Genomic DNA, 27,448 nt, shown 5'->3' with positions numbered 1-27,448 from the left:
ACCTTTGCCAAAACTCCGGTATTTTTCATCCTATAGCTTGTTCTCCATCTTCTTTTTAAATATTGAGCCAACATGTTTTCAGCATCCTTATTTCCCTGACTGATCAGAACTCATTCTCATGGTCTCTCTTGTCTCTCTGCAGTAGATATACAGTGCCTTCAGGAAGTATTCACACCCTTTGACTTTTTCCACATTTTGTTGTGTTACAGCCTGAATTTAAAATGGATTGAATTGAGATTTTTGGTCACTGACCTACACACAATACCCCATAATGTCAAAGTGGAATTATGTTTTTCGACATTTTTATAAATGAATAAAAAATGTGAAAGCTGAAATGTCTTGAGTCAATAAGTAATCAACCCCTTTGTTGTGTCAATCCTAAATACATTCAAGTGTACCAATGTGCTTAACAAGTCACATAATACGTTGCATGGACTCACTCTGTGTGCAGTAATAGTGTTTAACGTGATTTTTTAATAACTGCCTCATCTCTGTACTCCACAAATACAATTATCTGTAAGGTCCCTCAGTCGAGCAGTGAATTTCAAACAACGACGATCCAACCACAAAGACCAGGGAGGTCTTCCAATGCCTCTCAAAGAAGGGCACCTATTGGTAGACGGGTAAAAATAAAAAAGCGGACATTGAATATCCCTTTGAGCATGGTGAAGTTATTAATTACACTTTGGATGGTGTATCAATACACCCAGTCACTACAAAGATACAGGCGTCCTCCCTAACTCAGTTTCCGGAGAGGAAGGAAATCACTCAGGATTTTCACCATGAGGCCAATGGTGACTTTAAAACAGTTACAGAGTTTAATGGCTGTGGAGTAACATGGAGTAACATTGTAGTTGTGGAGTAACATTGTAGTTACTCCACAATACTAACCTAATATTCCAAAACATGCATCCTGTTTGCAACAAGGGACTAAAGTAATACTGCATGTTTTCACTTGGGGTTCATTCTGGGGTATTGTGTGTAGATTGGAGAAAAAAATAATATATTGAATTCAGGCTGTAACACAACAACATGTGGAATAAGTCACGGGGTATAAATACTTTCTGAAGGCAATATGTTTGGAACATAAAATCGCAATAAAATCACAGTATCGAATCGCAATACATATAGAATCGTGATAATTGCAATACTTATCGTATCAGCACCTAAGTATCGTGATAATATCGTATCGTGAGGTCCTTGGCAATTCCCAGCCCTAACAGACAAGTGATTCAGAATATGTAGAATGGTTCAACACACTGCAGAGTGAGTAATGATTCTCATTTAGTCCAGAAGTTCGTTTTATCTACAGAATGTTGCATGTTAGGTTCACTGTGTGCTCTCAAAACAAGTTCAACCATCTACCTTAAACAAAGGTGCCTACTAATTTACCGTCGTTTCCAGGGAAAGTAATCTGTTATTCGCAATAATGACCCTTCTCTCCACAGAGGATGCAGTGGTATTCAGGTAACGACACAGTTTGTGTGTAGAGAAGTCATTTTTCACCTAGAAAATTGCTGAGTAGCATGTCTGACTAGGCTGAGTAAATGTCTGTCAGTGCCTTGGCACACACACAACATGCACTCAATATTACACACACACACACACACACACACACAAACACAAACACTCGCACACACACAGACACAAACTGCCTGGCTGGAAATGAGTCTAACGACCATGAGAAAACCTAAACATCTCTGTCTGTCAGTAAGATAATTAATGAGACAGTTTACAATGTATATAATAGCAACGTGAGAATGATGGAGGAAAACATTGTTTCTTACATTGCCCTGTCATTGTCAAAACGTTGCCGGAATGTTAGGAAGCCCATAAGGTAAAGTCATTAAGAAGACGTTCACACAAGCAACCCTTGTAACGGTCATGGTTGTGAACCATGTACGGTCGTGGAGCATATCCGGGTTTAGAGGTTGTTGGTTTGCTCCACAGAAAGACTTGTAATGTGGGCGGTGAACGCTGATTGAACACAGACAGGGACACTGGAACTGTTGTTGTGACTATGGGTTGACTGCCAAAGTTTAACTCAATGTTGATATCCTTCAATCCTGTCCAGTTACATTTCAATGACTTTTAGCAGCCATCACACAAAAATCTGGTATTTTAAGTTGACCTTATAGTGGAAACAGGTTACACATTAATGTACACTGCTCAAAAAAATAAAGGGAACACTTAAACAACACAATGTAACTCCAAGTCAATCACACTTCTGTGAAATCAAACTGTCCACTTAGGAAGCAACACTGATTGACAATAAATTTCACATGCTGTTGTGCAAATGGAATAGACAACAGGTGGAAATTATAGGCAATTAGCAACATACCCCCAATAAAGAAGTGGTTCTGCAGGTGGTGACCACAGGCCACAAATGTGCATGTGTCTGCTCAAATGGTCAGAAACAGACTCCATGAGGGTGGTATGAGGGCCCGACGTCCACAGGTGGGGGTTGTGCTTACAGCCCAACACCGTGCAGGACGTTTGGCATTTGCCAGAGAAACCAAGATTGGCAAATTCGCCACTGGTGCCCTGTGCTCTTCACAGATGAAAGCAGGTTCACACTGAGCACATGTGACAGACGTGACAGAGTCTGGAGACGCCGTGGAGAATGTTCTGCTGCCTGCAACATCCTCCAGCATGACCAGTTTGGCGGTGGGTCAGTCATGGTGTGGGGTGGCATTACTTTGGGGGGCCTCCATGTGCTCGCCAGAGGTAGCCTGACTGCCATTAGGTACCGAGATGAGATCCTCAGACCCCTTGTGAGACCATATGCTGGTGCGGTTGGCCCTGGGTTCCTCCTAATGCAAGACAATGCTAGACCTCATGTGACTGGAGTGTGTCAGCAGTTCCTGCAAGAGGAAGGCATTGATGCTATGGACTGGCCCGCCCGTTCCCCAGACCTGAATCCAATTGAGCACATCTGGGACATCATGTCTCGCTCCATCCACCAACGCCACGTTGCACCACAGACTGTCCAGGAGTTGGCGGATGCTTTAGTCCAGGTCTGGGAGGAGATCCCTCAGGAGACCATCCGCCACCTCATCAGGAGCATGCCCAGGCATTGTAGGGAGGTCATACAGGCACGTGGAGGTTACACACACTACTGAGCCTCATTTTGACTTGTTTTAAGGACATTACATCAAAGTTGGATCAGCCTGTAGTGTGGTTTTCCACTTTAATTTTGAGGGTGACTCCAAATCCAGACTTCCATGGGTTGATACATTTGATTTCCATTGATAATTTTTGTGTGATTTTGTTGTCAGCACATTCAACTATGTAAAGAAAAAATATTTAATAAGATTATTTCATTCATTCAGATCTAGGATGTGTTATTTAAGTGTTCCCTTTATTTTTTTGAGCAGTGTAGTATAACTTCTGGCCATCTTATTGTTGGATAATATGTTGTATATGATTGATGATAGGCCAAGGTATACATACTATTTATTATGTGAGTGATATACTCCAGGAATGGTTTGTTTTCTATTTTCTCTATTTGTTGAACTATCAGCCTTTTTAAACAACTTTTTTGCCCTTCCACTGTCCTGCTTTTACTTATTAGCGAAGCAAGGAAATAAATGTAATGTCTCATTGCAGTGAGGGACAGGGAAGCCTGAGGAGTTAGCATCCCTGAGACTAGGGGTAGCTCAGTGCAGACGGAACATAAACCTTTGGTTTAGAATTTTTATTGACACAGAAGGTCCGTATTTATTTTCTTAATGACCCGGGAAAGAGATATGTGTGTGTGTGTATGTATTAACCTGGAATGGGCTTTGTGTGTGTGTGTGTGTGTGTGTCAGTCAACTCAAGGTGTGTATTCCTCATCAATGAATCGTGCCTTCATCTTTTTAGCATGTGTGTACCCTACTGAACCCCGTAGAATACTCACCAGAGGCCTAGAACATGAACTAATCCCATTCATTAGGGTTAGCATAAACAGTCTCCCATCACTGGGACTATTAACATGTGCTGGGGCTGGGACTCCAAATACCTTCAGTAAATCCAACCAGATGGATCACTACAGATCTGACGTGAATACACACACACACGGACGGACTCACACACAAACACACACGCACAAACGCACTCGGACGGACAGCCGGGACACACACACACACGGACGGGGACACACACGGACGGACGGACGGACACACACACAGACGGACGGATCATTAGAGATCTGATGTGAACATGGGATGCATCCCAAATGGCACCAAATTACCTTTGGGTCTACCTATGGGCCCTGGTCAAAAATAGTGTACTATAAAGGGAATAGGGTGCATTTAGGACACAGCCAGGGCCTGATTTGGCTCACAGGTGGGATTTCTTCAGCAATACTGAACGCCACTAAATTTCACAACCAATTTACCACAGCAACTGGAACTGGAAACGCCTACTTCAGATTGCAGGAGCTTTCCGGTAGTGCCAACTACCAAGTCTTATTTATGCCTGGAGTGATCAAATCAAATCTGTTTTGGGTTGCACCTACAGCACTTTAAGACAGCTGAAGCATGAACACACATTTTCCTCACTATGTCCTGTAGTTTACTCTGTATTATAGAACTACTTTGGTAGGCAGAATGTGGTAGCTCAGCTGATCAAGATAACTGCAGATAAGGCACTTCAAATAATGATTGAACTGCAATCAGCAAAACTGGAAAAAACAGTGGTTCAAAGTAGTTATTAGCATATTAACTGAATAGTTGCTTATTTTGCTTAGTTGTAGCTGTATATAATTACACCGATACAATAATTGCTAGATGCTATGTGGACACTTAATTATGGAATCCTCAACATGGGGAAACAGCACCACTGGCACCACCATGGGGAAACAGCACCACTGGCACCATCATGGAGAAACAGCACCACTGGCATCACCACCGTCGTTATTGTTTTTGTTGCTGAGCTGAGTAGCGTCACGCAGCATGGTAAAACAAATAGCACTGCATATTGTGCTCTTCTATCACACATGCAATGACGTCTGAGGGGAAAAACAGTGCCTGTTGTTTCTAGTAACTTCTTTGTTGTAATATCCCAAACAGACATGGCTGTTTCACATTTAAGGATCCCAGCTTTAACGTGTGAGTGTTGTTTGTTTGAGAGTTTGAGACTGATGAGAAGTTGATGAGGTGTTTGTCTCTCATCTCCTTTCAGAAAGAGTGTTCCAACTTCATCCGAGTGCTCCAGCCCTACAACGCCACCCACCTGTATATCTGTGGTACAGGGGCCTTCCACCCCATCTGTGCCTACCTGGAGATGGGCAAACGGGCAGAGGTAAGGGGCACCAACACACACACACACACCCACCCCCTCTAACCTCCATTAGAATCTCAAATTGCACCATTGTCTCAATGCGAGACAAGGGACTAGATAATTATTTTCTGGTGTGACTATTTCCCACTCATTCAGTGTTTCTAATCAATTATTTCATTTGTGCAAAGTGGGAAAAAAGCTCATTAAACAGGCCCACATTAACAAGCGGAAATCATTCTCCCACACAACAGTTTATTCAATCATCTTGATAAGCAGATGCAGCTTAATCAATGTTCCCACACGGTGTAACTGTTCAACTGTGGAAAGGGGGGGAAACCACTATCTTGTCCTGCCTTAATATAATGGGTTCTGTGTGTGTGTGTGTGTGTGTGTGTGTGTGTGTGTGTGTGTGCACCGTGGTGCTATTTGACATAGATTGACTTGCATGACGGGGTCTGTCAGTCATTAATATACATCTACAAGGGTCAATAAGGTACAGCTCTACTCCACAGTACGTGGTTTCAGGTCTCCAATGACACACTGTGTCCCATATAGTGCACTAATTTGACACACTATTCCCCATTTTGTGAACTTCTTGCAAACCATATTCCTTATGTAGTGCACTAATATGACACTACACCCTATATAGTTGTTTTGGAATGTTCTAAATGGGCTTCCTACAGGCTATTCTTGAACATTGATCTTTCCCTTCAGGACAACATCTTTCGACTGGAGTTGACCCACTTCGAGAACGGCCGGGGGAAAAGCCCCTACGACCCCAAGATGCTCTCTGCGTCCATCATGTTAGGTGAGTCCGACTCTAATCACACTTGTGATTGGTTGGAGTTCGTGGGGGGACTTCCTGACACATCTCTAATCTCATTGGCTGATTGTTGATGACCCTGGTTTCTGATTGGCAGATGGGGAGCTGTACTCTGGCACGTCGGCAGACTTCATGGGAAGGGACTTTGCCATCTTCCGTACCCTGGGGGAGCATCATCCTATCAGGACTGAGCAGCATGATTCTAGATGGCTCAATGGTACAACACAGTGATTTAATATCTTCTTTATGTATCCTTAATTATACAGCTAGATCACATTAAAGCAAATACCTATTTTCCAAGGGAGACCTGTAAAATCATATTAGACACTTCTGATTGATTAAATAGTGTTTGCAGAAGTATAACTGATTGGAATGAACAAGAGGGAACCGTTGATGATATGACACAGTAGGTCAGACAACCGTTACAGGCTGAAATGAGATGAATCAGTCCTTTTTATTGGTCAATAGGAGAGGGGGCTCTTGATAGTATAATACAGATATGATACACATTATCCGTTAATGCGCATCAAAGGAACCTTCTCATTGGTCAATTGGCGAGAGGACACCATTCATTGGTTTAAATAGCTGTCAGACAGAGCTTAGTCCTATCTATAAGCCCTGAGTATCTCTGATGATTCCCATTCAAAGACCAACATAGATATCAGATCCCATTCATAAAGTCAGTGTGTGTATGAATGTGTGTGGCTGCTGGTGCTGGCGAGATTACCCAGGGGTAGGAAGGAGAGGAGCCCTCACTCTGTCAGTCTGTCTGCATAGCCAAGGACTTAATGGCTGCCGCACAAAAGGTCAATTTATGTTTTTTTCCCCCGCCGTCCATTTTCTTTCCCATGGAGTTAATCCCCTCAGCTGTTTTCCGGCAGCGACGTCAAGTTTCAACCCCCCACTACCCCCTTACAGCCCCACCTCCCATTCACAGAACAATGAACCCCCCAAACCCACTCCATGGTGATGAATGCCGTGACATATTCATAAAAAGCGATTTACCAAAAAGGTCATCTTCTCACCTTAATCCTCCTATTATCTGTTTGCCTCTCCATCCATTCGCTCCGGATAAATCCTCTCTGGTTATGGTAATTTGGGGATTACCAAAATGGGTTCTATTCTATTATAGACTCTAGACTCTTATGAATGGTAAGCATGGTATTCATACTTCAGAGAGAATCCTTAATGGCTATGTGAATAGGTATGCACTTCAAAAGGCTTTAGACCCTAGGTTGGCCAGGCAGACTGTGGCCAAGCCATTTATTTACACATCCTCCCGATCTGTTAACACTCCTAACTTGGAGTTATAGTTAAGCCCACGACCAATGAAGTGGCCTTTGTCCAACATTAACTGTATTGAATGGCATGAGTGCAGCCGTCGTGGTGTGTGTGTGGGGGTGGTGGGGGGAGGGGTGTTTGTGTGTGTGTGGGTGTACTTGCATATCTGTGTGTGGGACTCGCACCCACATGGAGACCGTATAAATCTGGAGGTGTAAAGGTCCTGCTTTGGCCAGGGGTCTCCCTTTTCACGGCCACATCCTGTATGGTGTGTGTGTGTGTGGATGTACTGTACAGTTGCAGCCTAATATATTGCCACCCTTGTGCGTGTGTGTGTGTGTGTCTGTGTGTGTGTGTTTGGATATACTGTACAGTTGCGGCCTAATATATTGGCACCCTAGTGTGTGTGTCTGTGTGTGTGTATGTGTGTGGAGATTACCGCCACCGTAACACGGCCCCGCATGTTGCTCTCTCTAACTCGGTCGTGTTGGCGAAACGCCATCTTGCCTTTCCCGTGCCAACGCCTCCGTGACTGACTGCTCCCAGATCAGTTTTCCGTAAAGAGCTCTATCCCTCTAGCCAGGGATATCCAAGCCCTAGGCTCTGGGCTCAAGTCATTTAAGAGTTTGATTTCCTCGCACTCCGAAAGCTGCAATGGATTTATTAGGACTGTGTCCCAAATGGTACTCTATTCCCTATGTACAGTCGTGGTCAAAAGTTTGTTACTAGATATATGTTACTATGGTATACTGAAGTATAATTACAAGCATTCCATAAGTGTCAAAATGATTTTATTGACAATTACATTAAGTTTATGCAAAGAGTCAATATTTGCAGTGTTGACCCTTCTTTTTCAACACCTCTGCAATCCGCCCTCTCAATTAACTTCTGGGCCACATCCTGACTGATGGCAGCCCATTCTTGCATAATCAAGTTTGTCAGAATTTGTTGGTTTTTGTTTGTCCACCCGCCTCTTGAGGATTGACCACAAGTTCTCAATGGGATTAAGGTCTGGGGAGTTTCCTGGCCATGGGCCCAAAACTTAGATGTTTTGTTCCCCGATCCACTTAGTTATCACTTTTGCCTTATGGCAAGGTGCTCCATCTTGCTGGAAAAGGCATTGTCCGTCACCAAACTGTTCTTGGATGGTTGGGAGTAGTTGCTCTCGGAGGATGTGTTGGTACCATTCTTTATTCATGGCTGTGTTCTTAGGCAAAATTGTGAGTGAGCCCACTCCCTTGGCTGAGAAGCAAACCCACACATGAATGGTCTCAGGATGCTTTACTGTTGGCATGACACAGGACTGGTGGGAGCGCTCACCTTGTCTTCTTCGGACAAGGTGTTTTTCCGGATGCCCCAAACAATCGGAAAGGGGATTCATCAGAGAAAATGACTTTACCCCAGTCCTCAGCAGTCCAATACCTGTACCTTTTGCAGAATATCAGTCTGTCCCTGATGTTTTCCTGGTGAGAAGTGGCTTCCTCGCTGCCCTTCTTGACACCAGGCCATCCTCCAAAAGTCTTCGCCTCACTGTGCGTGCAGATGCACTCACACCTGCCTGCTGCCATTCCTGAGCAAGCTCTGCACTGGTGGTGCCCCGATCCCGCAGCTGAATCAACTTTAGGAGACGGTCCTGGCGCTTGCTGGACTTTCTTGGGCGCCCTGAAGCCTTCTTCACAACAATTGAACCTCTCTCCTTGAAGTTCTTGATGATCCGATAAATGGTTGATTTAGGTGCAATCTTACTAGCAGCAATATCCTTGCCTGTGAAGCCCTTTTTGTGCAAGGCAATGATGACGGCACGTGTTTCCTTGCAAGTAACCATGGTTAACAGAGGAAGAACAATGATTTCAAGCACCACCCTCCTTTTTAAAGCTTCCAGTCTGTTATTCTAACTCAATCAGCATGACAGAGTGATCTCCAGCCTTGTCCTTGTCAACACTCTCACCTGTGTTAACGAGACAATCACTGACATGATGTCAGCTGGTCCTATATAAGGAATAGGGTGCCATTGCCCCGTGTAGCTCAGTTGGTAGAGCATGGCGCTTGCAACGCCAGGGTTGTGGGTTCGTTTCCCACGGGGGGCCAGTATGAAAATGTATGCACTCACTAACTGTAAGTCGCTCTGGATAAGAGCGTCTGCTAAATGACTAAAATGTAAAATGTAAAAATTTAATTCAGGACGCATACTGAAGTGTATATTGCATAGAATCAGAGTCATATGTGTTTGTAGGGAAGAGGTGTCTTCATATCAGAGTTATGGAGGACTGGAGGATGCAGGTGTCTTCATATAGGGGTTATGGAGGATGGAGGTGTCTTCATATAGCGGTTGTGGAGGACTGGAGGATGGAGGTGTCTTCTAATAGGGGTTATGGAGGACTGGAGGATGGAGGTGTCTTCTAATAGGGGTTATGGAGGACTGGAGGATGGAGGTGTCTTCATATAGGGGTTATGGAGGACTGGAGGATGGAGGTGTCTTCATATAGGGGTTATGGAGGACTGGAGGATGGAGGTGTCTTCATATAGGGGTTATGGAGGATGGAGGTGTCTTCATATAGGGGTTATGGAGGACTGGAGGATGGAGGTGTCTTCATATAGGGGTTATGGAGGACTGGAGGATGGAGGTGTCTTCATATAGGGGTTATGGAGGACTGGAGGGTGGAGGTGTCTTCTAATAGGAGTTCTGGAGGATGAAGGTGTCTTATAATAGAGGTTATGGAGGACTGGAGGATGGAGGACATGGTGGAATTAGATAGTGGTTGGTTTAATGTGGATATGAGGGTTTCATGGTTAAGCCCTGGCGAAAATGAGTCATTGTTTGTTTATCAAGCTGGTGTTTGTTTGGGTACTCATGTATCTGTGTTTGCACATATGTATTTGAATGTGTGATCATGTGTGTTAGCAGTGTGTGTGTGTGTGTGTTTGTACCCGTTTAATTGTTAACATGTGTGTTTCAGACCCAAGGTTTGTAGGTGTAAACATGATCCCAGAGAGTGACAACCCTGAGGATGACAAGATCTTCCTGTTCTTCAAAGAGAACGCCATGGACGGAGAACACACTGGCAAGGCCACCATCGCCCGCATAGGACAACTGTGTAAGGTAACAACACACACACACACAAGCACCCATGGTATGCACGGACAGACACGCTAACACACATGGACTCATGGACACGCACACAAAACACACAGGAACAAACTAGCATGCACGCACACAAAACACACAGGAACAAACTAGCATGCACGCACACAAAACACACAGGAACAAACTAGCATGCACGCACACAAAACACACAGGAACAAACTAGCATGCACGCACACAAAACACACAGGAACAAACTAGCATGCACGCACACAAACATCATGGATATATTAAACTGACACACACAGTTACATTCACAGGGACACAAATATATGTCACATACAGTACGTAGATGTAATATTCTCATTTGGTTCCCCAATACCAAAGCTGAATTCACACAAGTCTTATATATTGTGGATTTGCATGCTTGCGTATAGGCTATCTGTGTGTAACGTGTGTGTGTGTTTGTGTGTGCCTGTCCCTGCAGAATGACCTGGGAGGTCACAGGAGTCTGGTCAACAAGTGGACCACCTTCCTCAAGGCCAGACTGACCTGCTCAGTGCCAGGCCTCAACGGCATCGACACACACTTCGACGAGCTGCGTAAGGAACTGTGTGTGTGTGTGTGTGAGCCTCTCTGTGGTTACTTTCTACCCAAGAGGGGTACGTATCGTAGCATTGTTTCATTGAAACACTGTATGATGTTTGGATGGTTGTGCTAATGTGCTAATGTGCTAATGTTGTTTCCATGTGTTTCAGAGGATGTCTTTCTAATGAGCTCCAAAGATCCTAAGAACCCAGTGATCTATGCTGTATTCACCACTTCTAGGTAATGATCTAGATATTTATGATTCATAAAACCTACTGTGCCTTTATGTGTGTTCAATACAACTACTATTGATCATAGTACACATGCACTGCTAGGCGCTATGTGTTCCAACAGACCACAATGGTAATACCATTTGTGTGTGACTGTTTTTTTGTGGTTTGTCATGTCTTTGTTGCTAGGGGATCTGTACTGTATAACAGTGAAAGCACTGACCATTCTAGACAAACGACTAAAACACACAAAGCTCATATCTCTACTGTCCTCTCTCTCTTTCTGTAAGGCTAAACAATCCTTTATAAAATCAGTTTCTCCCCTTTAATCCACTTACAGGTGGCCAGAAATCACCTCGTCTTACCTCCCCCTCAAATTGGAGATCCCTTATAGCCAATTCCCCGTTCTCTGCTATCTGTCCCCTTTCATTGTAAAACTCTGTGGAACCTTGGAGCTAAATCTGATTAGGTGGTGGAGAGGTAGTGGGGTGGGGGGGGGGGGAGGGGAGGGAGGGGGACACACACAATCCTCGCTCCCCCAGGAACGTCTCCCTCTCCCTGGCCGACGCTCAAGCCTCGACAGGGGTAACCTCCAGAGCTGTGGTTCTATTGTACTGTACACACTGTTGGGCGGTACGAGATGAAGTAAGCGAGTTAATAGCGTCGGGAGGCGAAAAACAGTGGTGGCGAGGGGGGCTTCTTCAGATGATGGATTAGGCGGCTGGCGGCGTTGGGGCGGCATTGTCTGGAGCTGCCGCTGCACGATTAGGACAAACACTTCATCATTAATCACAGACCTAATAATAATAATGGAGAGAGAGAGAGAGAGAGAGAGAGAGAGAGAGAGAGAGAGAGAGAGAGAGAGAGAGAGAGAGAGAGAGAGAGAGACCCCGTTGCCAAACAAAACAGGCCCATCATTTCGTTTAACCATTCACTGTGTGGGTCTTTTCCTCTCCACCATCTCTAATGCATGCAGTGGAATACAGCACTTGAAAATTCAATTACAGGCTTTGAGGAATTAGACTGGTTTAATTGTTTTTGTAAGTGGCCTGTTTCAGAGATGAATAGAGCTGGGGATTCAGGGGACAGGCTTTTAATATTCCACTTAATGAGGCCCATAGGCTGCCGCTGATAGATCGATGGTACTGATACCAGTGGGGTGTGCGTGTGCATTCAATATGCACTAGTGTCTGTCCACCATTCAGGCGTGTCAGGGATTGGAGATTAGAGTGTATGTGTATGCCCGGCGGTTAATTACATTTCTCCCTAATTAACATTTTACAAAAGCTCCTCCATTAATCTTTAATGCTTTACTAATCTCTGGGGTTCAGGGTGGGCAGATGTTCCTATGCCACCCACATCACTGCTAGCCTGATCCCACATCAGTTTGTGCTGTATAGCCAACTCCTATGGTCATTGTCACGGTATGCTAGCCTGGTCCCTGATCAGTTTGTGCTGTGTAGGCAAGGTCCCAGACCAGTTTGTGGTGTATAGCTATGGTCTCAGATCAGTTTGTGCTTTATAGCCAAGGTCCCAGATCAGTTTGTGCTTTATAGCCAAGGTCCCAGATCAGTTTGTGCTTTATAGCCAAGGTCCCAGATCAGTTTGTGCTTTATAGCCAAGGTCCCAGATCAGTTTGTGCTGTATAGCCAACTCCAATGGTCATTGTCAAAATATAATTTTGAGAGAACTATCTCTTTAAGTACCAATCTTCTGGCACCAGGCTATATCACTGCTGAGTCTATATCTAGATTTACCCTGCAGGAAACCAGGCTAAACCATTCTCCACACTCTCCAAAGTACATATTGCTGCATCTCAAGTAGAGCTTGGACGAAACACTGAAGATTATTGACACCGACCATACTGATCACTTATCACAGCCATTTTGCTGATATCCTTTGTTAAGATAAGTAGCCTATACTAGAGAAAGGTGAAGTTGGAAATTACATTTGTTTGCTAATATGGGTGATTGTTAATAGGATAATTAATAGCTACAACCATCAAACTAGTAGCAGTAGTTTAAAGGATCATTTTAAAAAAACTGTGGTGCACATTAATGTTATAGACCAGGGGTCTTCAACCTTTAACACCTGTCTTGTCTAATCATCAGGTGAATGATAATGGCAAGGAGAAGTAATCAACATTATAAAATGAATAGATTTGGTAGATAGTTTTTCATTATTTTGACCTTCCCACAGTATAATTGTGTTTAAACTCTAACATAGCCTATTAGCTAGAAAGGTAACTCCAAACACATTTTCGCTAAGAGCAGCCATTTAGCTGGTAAAACAAAGGTTAGCCATGTGTTGGCAAACATTATGTCCAAGTCCAGAAAGCTTCTCAGCAGCCAGCGGCACTTGTCACACTGGTCGCCTATTCGCGGCTGCTTTTTCGACACCTATGTCAGATACTCCAGTGAGTGTAATTGGCTCCAATGAGTGTCATTTGCTCAATAGGCCTTGTTGAATAGGCCTTGTTCCACTTTTTTATTTTTGTAATATTTGTGAGGTTGAACACCCCTGTTATAAATGTAACATTATATTTATCGTTATCGCATCAGTTCAGACAATTTATCAGGATAATCTGATACTATTCTCTATATAGTGCAGTACACTACTTTACCCAAGGGACAGGGGAATATGGTATGTACCCTAAACTACTGTATGTCCATAAATAATCAGTATTATGTGCATTTAGTCAAGTAAAAGGAATTATTTTATATTTTATGGTAGTATATGGATTTGTTTGAATTCATTCTAGAGGAATTTTTATAGTCTTGAATAATTTCTTGGAAATTATTCTGTCTAGCCCTACAATTCACACGGATACACTTTACCACTTGGAATACATGATGGAATTGTCCATTGGAATACCTACAGTGGTGGAATACTGCAACACAGAATTCCGATCATTCCCTCCAACTGTATTCCATTAGCAGTGAATTATAGTCTCGCTCGTTGGTAACCGGCCTAAATTCCTGTCCATTCTCTGGAAGCTGGATTCTATCACAGCCATGTTTCTAACCATCATCCTCTCCATTAAATTATGACAACATTCTTCCTGGTCTGTCTGTTGTATGTCAAGGTGAGCTTTGATTCTGTCTTCTAGTACAGCTTTAATATCAGGCCTGCATTTGTTATTGTCTTGTGATGGTGATGGGTCTGACTGTCTTTTTCTCCCACTCTCTATGTCTTTTCCTCTCTGTCTCTGTCTCTGTCTCTGTCTCTGTCTCTCTCTCTCTCTCTCTCTCTCTCTCTCTCTGTCTCTCTGTCTCTGTCTCTGTCTCTGTCTCTCTGTCTCTCTCCCTCTCTCTCTCTCTACCTCCCTACACCCTCTACAGTAACATATTCAAAGGCTCAGCAGTGTGTATGTACAACATGGCAGACATCCGGAGGGTCTTCCTGGGTCCCTATGCCCACAGAGATGGGCCCACCTACCAGTGGGTACCCTTCCAGGGGAGGGTGCCCTACCCCCGCCCTGGCACGGTAAGTCATAGGGGGGTCATATGGGGGTTATGACAAGTTATAGCACCTCATAGCTGCTACTTAGAAGCTAATAGGCAAATACAAGTAATTCACAACTGATACTTAGAACCTATATTTACGTATGGAAGTAGCAAGTGATTGATGCCACACATAGCAAGTTTTATAGAAGTAATGAATATCAATAGTTATAGCAAGGTAACATGTGACTTATGAAAGGGAAACGTAACATTAGTATTCATCACAATAACCTCAATAACCATATTTCCTACTTATTATAACATGGCACAACATGAAATACATATGACTTCAGTTCCAGACCCATAGATATGACTTCAGTTCCAGACCCATAGATGTATTAAAACTGACTTGTTAACTCTATAACCTCTTATTCTTCATAGTGCCCCAGCAAAACGTTTGGGGGCTTTGACTCCACCAAGGACCTCCCTGATGATGTGATCACCTTCGCGCGGGGCCACCCGGCCATGTTTAACCCTGTGCACCCCATCGGGGGTCGTCCAATCGTGGTGCGGACCGACGTGGACTACCAGTTCTCCCAGCTAGTGGTGGATAAGGTGGAGGCAGAGGACGGACAGTACGACGTCATGTTCATCGGAACAGGTCAATGAGATACGATTTATTTATTTTTAGATAATACTTTTTTATTAAAACTGGTTGAATGCTACATGAAAAAAGGTACATGTTTTTTTTTAAAGTGTTGATACGCCTAAGGGAATTGATGATTTGTGCTCAAGGTTGTTATGCTGCATGAGCGCAAAAACCAAGCAAATGTCACCTTGACATGCATTGAAGTAGAACTAAGATTAATTATGTGTTCTCTCCATTGGAATATTATATGAAGTATGTAAGGGACAACTGAAATGAAAAGTGTAATTTTACAGTACAAGGATGTCTAGAATATGCTAATTCATACATAATAAAAGCTAGATGTTGACATATGTTTCCTGTTCTAGACCTGGGCACAGTCCTGAAGGTGGTTTGGGTCAGATAGATAACTAGATACTGATGTATGTTTCCTTGTCTAGACCTGGGCACAGTCCTGAAGGTGGTTACCATCCCAAGAGAGAGCTGGCATGACCTGGAAGAGGTGGTCCTGGAGGAGATGACCGTGTTCAGGGTACGGTCACACACTGGGAAACTGGTTAAGGTTATAATTGATTGCATTTATATGGCAAATATTCAAGGAAGTCTGATAGAACACCTGTAATTTTGTTGGGAAGGGAAGCTAGGGTACATGGTCAATATCTAGCTCTGAAATAAAAAGGAGGAGTGGGGAAATCCCATTGGGAGTTATGAGGGGGGTGTCTAAATGAATCAGAGTGTTATATCTGCTCTAACTGTGTCTTTCTGCAGGAGTCCACCCCCATCACGGCAATGGAGCTTTCCACCAAACAGCAACAGCTGTACCTGGGCTCGGCGCTGGGCGTTTCCCAGATGCCTTTGCACCGCTGTGAGGTGTACGGGAAGGCTTGCGCTGAGTGCTGTCTGGCCCGCGACCCCTACTGCGCCTGGGACGGAACAGAGTGCTCCCGTTACTTCCCTACCGCCAAGAGGTAGGAACACACACACAGACATTTGCGTACGCGTGCACACACACAAATATGAATGCAGAAAAGCAGAATGAGGGTCTGCCTAGGCTTGAAGTAGTAGGAGGCTGGTTCGTAAACGTAAAGTACCGAAGTATGAACACACACACACACACACAGAAAGACAGACAGAAAAGTACGTATGCATACACATATACGCACAGAATCCACATGCAAGCATTTACGCCCATACAGTGAGGGAAAAAAGTATTTGATCCCCTGCTGATTTTGTACGTTTGCCCACTGACAAAGAAATGATCAGTCTATAATTTTAATGGTAGGTTTATTTGAACAGTGAGAGACAGAATAAGAACAAAAAAATCCAGAAGAACGCATGTCAAAAATGTTATAAATTGATTTGCATTTTAATGAGGGAAATAAGTATTTGACCCCCTCTCAATCAGAAAGATTTCTGTCTCCCAGGTGTCTTTTATACAGGTAATGAGCTGAGATGAGGAGCACACTCTTAAAGGGAGTGCTCCTAATCTCAGCTTGTCACCTGTATAAAAGACGCCTGTCCACACAAGCAATCAATCAATCAGATTCCAAACTCTCCACCATGTCCAAGACCAAAGAGCTCTCCAAGGATGTCAGGGACAAGATTGTAGACCTACACAAGGCTGGAATGGGCTACAAGACCATCGCCAAGCAGCTTGGTGAGAAGGTGACAACAGTTGGTGCGATTATTCGCAAATGGAAGAAACCAAAATAACTATCAATCTCCCTCGGCCTGGGGCTCCATGCAAGATCTCACCTCATGGATTGTGGACTACAGGAAAAAAAAGAGGACTGAGCACGCCCCCATTCTCATCGACGGGGCTGTAGTGGAACAGGTTGAGAGCTTCAAGTTCCTTGGTGTCCACATCACCAACGAACTATCATGGTCCAAACACACCAAGACAGTCGTGAAGAGGGCACGACAAAGCCTATTCCCCCTCAGGAGACTAAAAGATTTGGCATGGGTCCTCAGATCCTCAAAAAAATTCTACAGCTGCACCATCGAGAGCATCCTGACTGGTTGCATCACCGCCTGGTATGGCAACTGCTTGGCCTCCGACCGCAAGGCACTACAGAGGGTAGTGCGTACGGCCCAGTACATCACTGGGGCAAAGCTTCCTGCCATCCAGGACCTCTATACCAGGCGGTGTCAGAGGAAGGCCCTCAAAATTGTCAAAGACTCCAGCCACCCTAGTCATAGACTGTTCCCTCTGCTACCGCACGGCAAGCGGTACCGGAGTGCCAAGTCTAGGTCCAAAAGACTTCTCAACAGCTTCTACCCCCAAGCCATAAGACTCCTGAACAGCTAATCATGGCTACCCGGACTATTTGCACTGCCCCCCCCCCCCATCCTTTTTACGCTGCTGCTACTCTGTTAAGTATTTATGCATAGTCACTTTAACTCTACCCACATGTACATATTACCTCAACTACCTCAACTAGCCGGTGCCCCCGCACATTGACTCTGCAACGGTACCCCCCTGTATATATAGCCTCCCTACTGTCACTTTATTTTACTTCTGCTCTTTTTTTTCTCAACACTTTTTTTGTTGTTGTTGTTTTATTTTTACTTTTTTTGTTTAAAATAAATGCACTGTTGGTTAAGGGCTGTAAGTAAGCATTTCACTGTAATGTCTGCACCTGTTGTATTCGGCGCATGTGACCAATAAAATTTGATTTGATTTGATTTGATTTGGAGTTGCAATGATCATGAGAACGGTGAGGAATCAGCCCAGAACTACATGGGAGGATCTTGTCAATTATCTCAAGGCAGCTGGGACCATAGTCACCAAGAAAACAATTGGTAACACACTACGCCGTGAAGGACTGAAATCCTGCAGCGCCCGCAAGGTCCCCCTGCTCAAGAAAGCACATATACAGGGCCGTCTGAAGTTTACCAATGAACATCTGAATGATTCAGAGGAGAACTGGGTGAAAGTGTTGTGGTCAGATGAGACCAAAATCGAGCTCTTTGCCATCAACTCAACTCGCCGTGTTTGGAGGAGGAGGAATGCTGCCTATGACCCCAAGAACACCATCTCCACCGTCAAACATGGAGGTGGAAACATTATGCTTTGGGGGTGTTTTTCTGCTAAGGGGACAGGACAACTTCACCGCATCAAAGGGACGATGGACGGGGCCATGCACCGTCAAATCTTGGGTGAGAACCTCCTTCCCTCAGCCAGGGCATTGAAAATGGGTCGTGGATGGGTATTCCAGCATGACAATGACCCAAAACACTCGGCAAAGGAGTGGCTCAATAAGAAGCACATTAAGGTCCTGGAGTGGCCTAGCCAGTCTCCAGACCTTAATCCCAGGTTCGAGTTACCAAACGTCAGCCTCGAAACCTTAATGACTTAGAGAAGATCTGCAAAAGAGGAGTGGGACAAAATCCCTCCTGAGATGTGTGCAAACCTGGTGGCCAACTACAAGAAACGTCTGACCTCTGTGATTGCCAACAAGGGTTTTGCCACCAATTACTAAGTCATGTTTTGCTGAGGGGGTCAAATACTTATTTCCCTCATTAAAATGCAAATCAATTTATAACATTTTTGACATGCGTTTTTCTGGATTTTTTTGTTGTTATTCTGTCTCTCACTGTTCAAATAAACCTACCATTAAAATTATAGACTGATCATTTCTTTGTCAGTGGGCAAACGTACAAAATCAGCAAGGGATCAAATACTTTTTTCCCTCACTGTATATCACATACAGTACATACACTGGTACACTCATTCACTGGTACACACATACACTGGTACACACATACACTGGTACACACATTCACTGGTACACATATACACTGGTACACACATACACTGGTACACACATACACTGGTACACACATTCACTGGTACACACATTCCATTTGAGTGATTGTTGTGCATTCCACAGCTCAGGGGTAAAAACATGCTTCCCCACACACACAGTCCTAGCCAGTAGCAGTGTTAGAACCACTTCACTCTACAGCCAAGAGTTATAAAAAAGCCACACACACACACACACACACACACACACACACACACACACACACAAACAAACACACACACACCAAATGATAGGCCAACAGGAGCTGTCTGACTTCTTCACCCCGCCAGCCGAGCGGTATGAACAAACACAACCTCAAATGACCTTCTCCTCCATCCAGCAGGATTAGCCTGACCACTACCAGCCCTCCACCTCCTTCCAGCACAACTCTCCATTAAAAACATAAAACTGACCTAAGATCAGCATCTACACTAGGGAAGCATGAGAGAATTGAAATGTTGTCCAACTTTACTATAGGTCCTCAGACTATCAGCATCAGAAGTAAGGCTGTAGACAGGCAGGGAGGCCGAGGGGTGGCGGCTCACCCTTGGTCAGGGCTGCTGGGGCGCTCCAGACTAGCAGCATCACAGGGAGGCCGAGGGGTGGTGGCTCACCCTTGGTCAGGGCTGCTGGGGCGCTCCAGACTAGCAGCATCACAGGGAGGCCGAGGGGTGGTGGCTCACCCTTGGTCAGGGCTGCTGGGGCGCTCCAGACTAGCAGCATCACAGGGAGGCCGAGGGTGGCGGCTCACCCTTGGTCAGGGCTGCTGGGTCGCTCCAGACTAGCAGCATCACAGGAGGCCGAGGGGTGGCGGCTCACCCTTGGTCAGGGCTGCTGGGGCGCTCCAGACTAGCAGCATCACAGGGAGGCCGAGGGGTGGCGGCTCACCCTTGGTCAGGGCTGCTGGGGCGCTCCAGACTAGCAGCATCACAGGGAGGCCGAGGGGTGGTGGCTCACCCTTGGTCAGGGCTGCTGGGGGCGCTCCAGACTAGCAGCATCACAGGGAGGCCGAGGGGTGGTGGCTCACCCTTGGTCAGGGCTGCTGGGGCGCTCCAGACTAGCAGCATCACAGGGAGGCCGAGGGGTGGTGGCTCACCCTTGGTCAGGGCTGCTGGGGCGCTCCAGACTAGCAGCATCACAGGGAGGCCGAGGGGTGGCGGCTCACCCTTGGTCAGGGCTGCTGGGGCGCTCCAGACTAGCAGCATCACAGGGAGGCCGAGGGGTGGTGGCTCACCCTTGGTCAGGGCTGCTGGGGCGCTCCAGACTAGCAGCATCACAGGGAGGCCGAGGGGTGGTGGCTCACCCTTGGTCAGGGCTGCTGGGGGCGCTCCAGACTAGCAGCATCACAGGGAGGCCGAGGGGTGGTGGCTCACCCTTGGTCAGGGCTGCTGGGGCGATCCAGAACTCTCCAAATATTTTCTTCTCCAGCCCAAGCTAAATGAGAACCAGACGTCTGGGCTTGGCTCAGCAGGCACTCGGACTGCCTTGCACGTGTTCAGACAGCCAAAGACAGGAATGCTTGGGAGGAAATGTAGGAAGAATTGTAGAGTGTGTGTGTGTGTGTGTCTTGGGTAGGAGCAGGGTGTGTGTATTTGGGGGATGTATGCATGTGTGAGTGTATTTATGTGTGTTGGGGTGGGTAAATGGGTGTGTGCGCATGTTGTTTATATTTGTATGTGTGGGTGGATGGGGTGTGTGAGTTTTTGCATGAGTGTGTGTGTTTGTGAAAGCGAGAAAGAAAGAGAGAGAGAGAAGAGACCATCCAATACAGGAATAATCAGCCTAAACCAAACCTCCCTCCCTCTAACTCCACCCCTCGCTCATTCCTCTATCGCTCCAACTGTTTCACCTTTAAAACTCCAAACCCACTCTCTATTTCCCTCTCCCCTGCCTCACACTCTCTCTCTCTATCTATCTCTCTCTCTCTCTCTCTCTCTCTCTCTCTCTCTCTCTCTCTCTCTCTCTCTCTCTCTCTCTCTCTCTCTCTCTCTCTCTCTCTCTCTCTCTCTCTCTCTCTCTCTCTCTCTCTCTCTCACTCTCACTCTCACTCTCACTCTCACTCTTATAAATGTCCTGTATGGTTAAGGAACCCCTGACACGAGACCTAGAGACCTCCACCTTTGGCTGTGCTCCCCTCTCTCCCCTTTGATTTTTACGACACGTCAGAGCATATGATCTTAGTGGTGGTGAACCAGAGAACCATAGAACCAGGGAACACATAGGGAGCACAGGGAGGCAGGTTATCTGTCAGCCAGTACAAAGCCAGGTTGTGAAAACGTCCACAACACAGCTGTAAAAACCGGGCTTATAACATGACTCGGACACGCAATCGGCACGAACATGTACATGGAGCTCACACATGCACACACATGCATACGCATACACACACACACACACACACACACACACACACACACACACACACACACACGCACACTGTACGGACTAACAAGCATTTCAAGTCGTGGAGGACCTAGTCAGGATCTTTATAGGGGGATTTCAAGGCCCAGGCTAAATGTGTTTCATAATGTTTAGTAATGACGTCCCTGAACGATGAATCACAATGAATCATTCCTTTAATTGGAGCAAAAGGTTGACTAGTTTTAAAATGTGATTTTCTCCTTTTTTATTTCTTCCACCCACTCAATAGCATTAGACATAACAGAGGACTGATGGTGAAATTAACAGTTCTGCTCTGTTCTTCAGTTGTACTGCAGAAATGTGTTAGCTGTGCCACTGGTCAAGATTGCCCTCTAGTGGTATAAACGTCACAGTACAAAGAGCCCCGCCTCGATGGAACTGGGGAGTGAAATAAGTCTGAGGAAATATAGAGCAGTGAGTGGCCTGACCAACACAAATAGGTGTTATGTTATATATGTTGTGTGTGAGGGAAGTTTATTAACTCATTGGCAACACAATATAACATTTGATTGTTTCTATGGCCCTGTGTGGCTCAGTTGGTAGAGTGTGGTGCTTGCAACACTTGGGTTGTGGGTTTGATACCCAAAGGGGACCAGTACAAAGATGTATGCACGCACTACTGTAAGTTGCTCTGGAGAAGAGCGTCTGCTAAATGACTCAAATGTAAATGTATTCTTTTGTTGTTTCATAGGAGAACAAGACGCCAGGACATCAGGAATGGAGATCCACTCTCCCAGTGCTCTGACCTGCAGCATCATGGTACAAACGCTTTTTATATTTTTATTTTACGCTTTCTATTTCATACACACACATGTGCGTGCAGACATGCAACCTTCACCCCCATACACACGTGTGCCCACATAAAACCCATACATGCACCACTTCCCCCTACACACCCACCACACACCACACACACACACACACATTAACACACACGCACGCACACTGTAGTGTCTCTCTTGTAACCCTATCCCTGCGTCTGTGTAGATGACGTAGACGGGCTGGGTCATGTGGAGGACAGGAGTGTGTACGGAGTGGAGAACAGCAGCATGTTCCTGGAGTGTAGTCCCAAGTCCCAGAGAGCCCTCATCTACTGGCAGCTCCAGAGACCCAACGAGGACCGCAAACAGGAGGTGGGTACACACACACACACCGCATGTAAGATGTGTCCTGTTCACGATCATTCTCAACAACTTTCCAATCATTTTCAATAACTTTGCAATCACACTAAACATTCATAAACGATTACCCATTCTCAGTGTTTACATGAAAATGAAGTCGTGTGAAATTGCTTCAGTTTGCCATGCACTCAAATGCAATCATATAGAATGGATATTGAATATCTCTATCTCCCTCATCCCCCTCCCTTTCCTCCCCTCCCCCTCGTTTCGTTCTCCATCTCTCTCTCCAGATCAAGTCGGAGGACAGGGTGATCCGCACGGAGCAGGGCCTGCTCATCCGCACTCTCACCCAGGCCGACTCGGGCGTCTACACCTGCCACTCTGTGGAGCACGGCTTCATCCAGCCCCTCCTCCGCCTCTCCCTCCAGGTCATCCCCACACAGAGGCTGGGTGAGCTGCTGCCCGGTGGGCCTCTTAGTGGAGCTGGAGGGTCTGGTGGTGCAGGTGGGCCTGCTGGTGCAGGTCACTCGACAAAACACAAGCTGTGGTATAGGGATTTCCTCTCCCTCCTGGACCACCCTGACCTGAACAGCGTGGAGGAGTTCTGCGAGCGCGTGTGGCGGAAGGAGCGCAAACAGCGGCGCCTGAAAATCCCCACTATCACCACCAATGGCCAAAGTCTGGATAGGCTTGACGGCGGAGCTCCAAGCTCAGGCCTAAAGCCTAAAAGTAGACCTCTTGGCGCAGGTGCACCCAATGCCCAGAAGCAGAAGAGTGGGTCTCCTACGGTGCAGCAGCAGAGCAAAGAGGGGAGCCCCCGGAGCACGAACACCCAGAAGGTGCAACTCCATGCGGGTACGCTGACCCAGGCCCAGCCCCCTAAAAACAACAACCAGAATGGCCAGAACTCTCAGGCTACACCCAACGTCCAGAGCCCCCAGAAGGGCCAAGGCGCCCTGGGGGGAAACCTGGGGGGGACCCAGGTGCCTGGTGGGGGGGCCAGAGGTGGACCCCAGCACACGGCCAAGTGGAGGCGGATGCAGGAGAACAAGAAGGGGCGAAACAGGAGGACCCACGAGCAACAGAGACCCCCGCGGAGTGTCTGAGACGACCACAGCAACACACACACATGCGCGGACATACACACACTTACGCACATACTGTTAAAATATAGACTTGCTATTCCATAAAGATATACTGTAGGAACACACATAATGCAGTACAGTCATGGACATATGCTCATACACACATAATATGTAGACAGAGAAAGACCGTCCCAATGGAATGCTCTTATACATACACATAAAGCGCACGCACACACACACACACACGCACACGCGCACACACACACACACACACACACACACACACACACACACACACTGCAAATACCCTGTGAAGACTTGGAGAAGACTGGCGACTAAAAGGATGTTATTGACTGAGACTAAACTGGAATCGTATACGTACTGTACCTGCTAACCATGTGGATATACTGGCCCAGGGTGTACAATGTGAGGAACTGTATATTCCAGGTCCGTGTTGCAAGGGGGACCGAGTTGCCTGGCGGACTCATAGCCCTCCTGTACATATGCTACTTCCTTATAGGACTGGGATGGGGTTCAAAAACATTTATTTTCAGTGAGGATGATACATGTTACATGTACACACCTCTGGACAAGTTTGGACAATGGCCTAATGCATGGACACAGGACATTTCAGAAGGGATTGAGACTTTAAAGTTCAGTAGGGACGTCCGTTAGTGCAGCTACTGGCCTTGTTGACATGCACATGAGAGAAGGAAGAGGATGCCCACTATATAGAGACTGGAAGAACTATAAGGATAAGGAATCATTTGTCCAGTCGATTGCAAACTACAACAGAAATAAATCAAAAGAAGAACAGTCATTTTCGGAGAGTGAACTGCAATTCCCACAATACAGTTCGTCGGCTCAACTTTGTTCAATTGATTCGATTCACAATGACTCTCATGAATGAGCACTTTGGGCTTGTACATAGAGCTTGACTGTCTTATAGGTCAAACAGATGGGGCACAGTTAGCTGGTTGACAATCCACAACGATGCCCCCCATATTGTTTGTAGTTCAATAACAGAATTATTCAATATAAAACGACAAAATCCACAATAGCCTGTGGTCTGTGCAACAAAGTCAAGCTTCTCTTCCTCCCAAGGCTTGAAAAGCATCATGCATGTCGTAGTCAATCGATGTTCATGATTTGAATAAGCTATTTCTCGCCAGTTATGTAATTTGAACAAAGTTTTTTTTTACGTTAAAGGAGTCCTATAAAAAGAAAAATACATTTATTGTTTTTATTTGCTATTTACTTTTCTCACTCTGCCTACAAACCACTGCATCCCTGTCAGGGTAAACAATTATGTAGTAGAATTTTTGACCTACCCCTTTAAGTTATTTTTTTTCTGGAGTTTGCTGCATGTGAACTTATAATTCCAGTCATATGTTCGTGCTCAGTCTGGAAAGCAGACTGCCTATTGATCCTGTACATATACACACAACAACAAAACTACTCTTTATGTATGTAAATATATACAACCAGAACACCACTTGATTATTTATTTCTCATTGTTTTGTGAAAGGGTTGCATTTATTTTTGATATTCTGGTATTTTGGCTCATCAATAATCAAGATTAAAAACTGCGACACGTTGAGAAACACAGATGGACCAATGAGGATGGACTTCCTCTGTCAAGGACTCTGTCAAGGAAACACAGATGGACCAATGAGGATGGACTTCCTCTGTCAAGAGTGGGAGCAGGGGGTTGTTGTGTGTTTTATAGTATCCAGACTGAGAGCCTTCAGAATGATAAGCACAAGTTTCTCCTGCCCTCTTCTTCTACGTGTCTGTCCCTTCTGCTCTTTTCGGAAATGGGTGATTTTTCTACCCAGGAGGTTTTTCTGTTGGAGTTTGGAACCCCATACACTTTCATTCGCTCATCCCAAATACTCATTGTATGTAAGATAATACTACCCAAAACCTGACAAACATTAGCTGTGAATTTCTATGTAAGAACTAGTAAGGAAAACGTTAAAATCTAAACATAATCTGAGGAGAAGACGCTGAGTTAAAGCTGCATGTGAACACTACCTAAGTGCATCTTTTCTATTGTCTCTAGATGTTTCCTGTGAGAGGTAAAAGTCCTATAGGCAAGATGCGTAAGAGAGATGTGAATATTCTTCCTTTTTGCCAAAACAAAGATGCCAACATGTACCAGGGGTGTATTCACTAGGAACCAAACAGAAGCAAACAGGCCAAAACGGGGAGGGACTAGCCTGAACTTGTCCAATAAGAAACGCACAATTTTGTTGCAAATTGTTTTCTGTAGCAAAACGTTTTGCTATGGTGTCTGCTAATGAATACACCCCAGTAATGTTACTCCAACCCCAAAACTTGTATTAAGACCTTAAACTTTTCATACAACAATGTGTTTCCCCCTCAGTATACAACAAGAGTGATGTGTCAATGCAATAATGGACAGCAGATAGCAAGGTTTCCCAGGGGTTTGCGGTATGTTTCCAGTCTCTCACGGTGTGTAGGGTGGACGAGGAGAGAAGCGATACCACTGCTGTAATATGGTTCTTCCTGGCATGCGTTCAGTTGTCTAATTAAACATTTCCTGTAAAACCTAGCCTTGTTGTTGTTTTTTGTAACCTCTGTCCAGTTATATATGGTACTGTATGATGCATGTTAATCTGAGTTGACAAAATGTATTTTGTTTGTGTTGTACAGTCATTTCAAATTGTACCATTTTATCATATTTAGTCACAGGTGGGCCTGGGAGGAATCAGTCAGTTTGCATGCTCAAACACACAGATAAAAGGTTGAGCTGATGAAAAACAGATTTTTTACTGGAATTATATTATGGTGAATTATATTATATCTTCTTGAAAAAAAGTTTGTAAAAATACATTCCAATAGACAGTGAAGCCTACTCCTTCACCAGGGGAGACCATCTGAACTCAGACCAGCCCAATTGAAGGTGTGACTCAGTTCTAAGGTACAGTATGTGCTGAATCACAATGGCTGCAGAGGCAGCCCAATTCTGATATTATTGGCTAAAGATCTGATTGATTAAAAGACCAATTAGTGGCAATAGATCAGAATTGGGCTGCCTGTGTAAACATCCTTAGTAGGCTCTCAGTGGTGAGTATAGTAAATAGTGAAGTAGAATCACAAGCTCTCTGTCCACATCCTTCAGTGGGTTGACCACTGCTCCCATAGAGAGATTTCATTGACTAAAGGCAGGAATGATGTGTTAAAAAACGGTAATTGATATGTTATACTGTATGTCAGGCATTCCTTGTCGATAAAAACACATGAATAATTAAACTGGAGGTTAATGTTTCGGTTTAGCCACAAGAGTTCGCTATTCTCTGGCCCAATAGATTTCCATGTCTACCTAGCTTTTCAGGGGTTACATTTTAGCTGTTGTCATTCTAGTTCACATGTCTCAAACCCGTTCCACGGAGGGCCGAGTGTCTGCGTGTTTTCACTCCTCCCTTGTACTTGATTGATTAATTAAGGTCACTAATTAGCAAGGAACTCCCCTCACCTGGTTGTCTAGGTCTTAATTGAAAGGAAAAACCAAACACCAACAGACACTATGCCCTCCATGGAATGAATTTAACACCCCTGTTCTAACACTTTAGGTAGTAGTCTAAGTTCCCTGTATATCAATTATGTGACTGGAATGCAATGACCATCAGC

General features: G+C 45.2%; 1 protein-coding gene across 1 annotated transcript in view; it reads left to right on the top strand.

Moving 5' to 3' along the window:
- Nucleotides 1-26,369, top strand: part of LOC121549763 (semaphorin-3ab) — a 52,527-nt gene extending 26,158 nt beyond the window's left edge. The window contains exons 4-16 of the mRNA XM_041861633.2: nt 5,167-5,286; nt 5,980-6,073; nt 6,186-6,305; nt 10,327-10,469; nt 10,939-11,053; nt 11,210-11,279; nt 14,611-14,755; nt 15,154-15,373; nt 15,799-15,890; nt 16,127-16,326; nt 22,277-22,344; nt 22,573-22,718; nt 22,997-26,369. Coding sequence (XP_041717567.2) covers nt 5,167-5,286; nt 5,980-6,073; nt 6,186-6,305; nt 10,327-10,469; nt 10,939-11,053; nt 11,210-11,279; nt 14,611-14,755; nt 15,154-15,373; nt 15,799-15,890; nt 16,127-16,326; nt 22,277-22,344; nt 22,573-22,718; nt 22,997-23,812 — 2,349 coding nt within the window. The 3' untranslated portion in view covers nt 23,813-26,369. The remainder of the gene's footprint in view (nt 1-5,166; nt 5,287-5,979; nt 6,074-6,185; nt 6,306-10,326; nt 10,470-10,938; nt 11,054-11,209; nt 11,280-14,610; nt 14,756-15,153; nt 15,374-15,798; nt 15,891-16,126; nt 16,327-22,276; nt 22,345-22,572; nt 22,719-22,996) is intronic.
- Nucleotides 26,370-27,448: the final 1,079 nt, after the last annotated feature.

The sequence above is a fragment of the Coregonus clupeaformis genome, chromosome 4 (genome assembly GCF_020615455.1).
Source record: "Coregonus clupeaformis isolate EN_2021a chromosome 4, ASM2061545v1, whole genome shotgun sequence".
Taxonomy (NCBI): Eukaryota; Metazoa; Chordata; class Actinopteri; order Salmoniformes; family Salmonidae; genus Coregonus; species Coregonus clupeaformis.
This window is presented reverse-complemented; position numbering and strand designations above follow the sequence as displayed.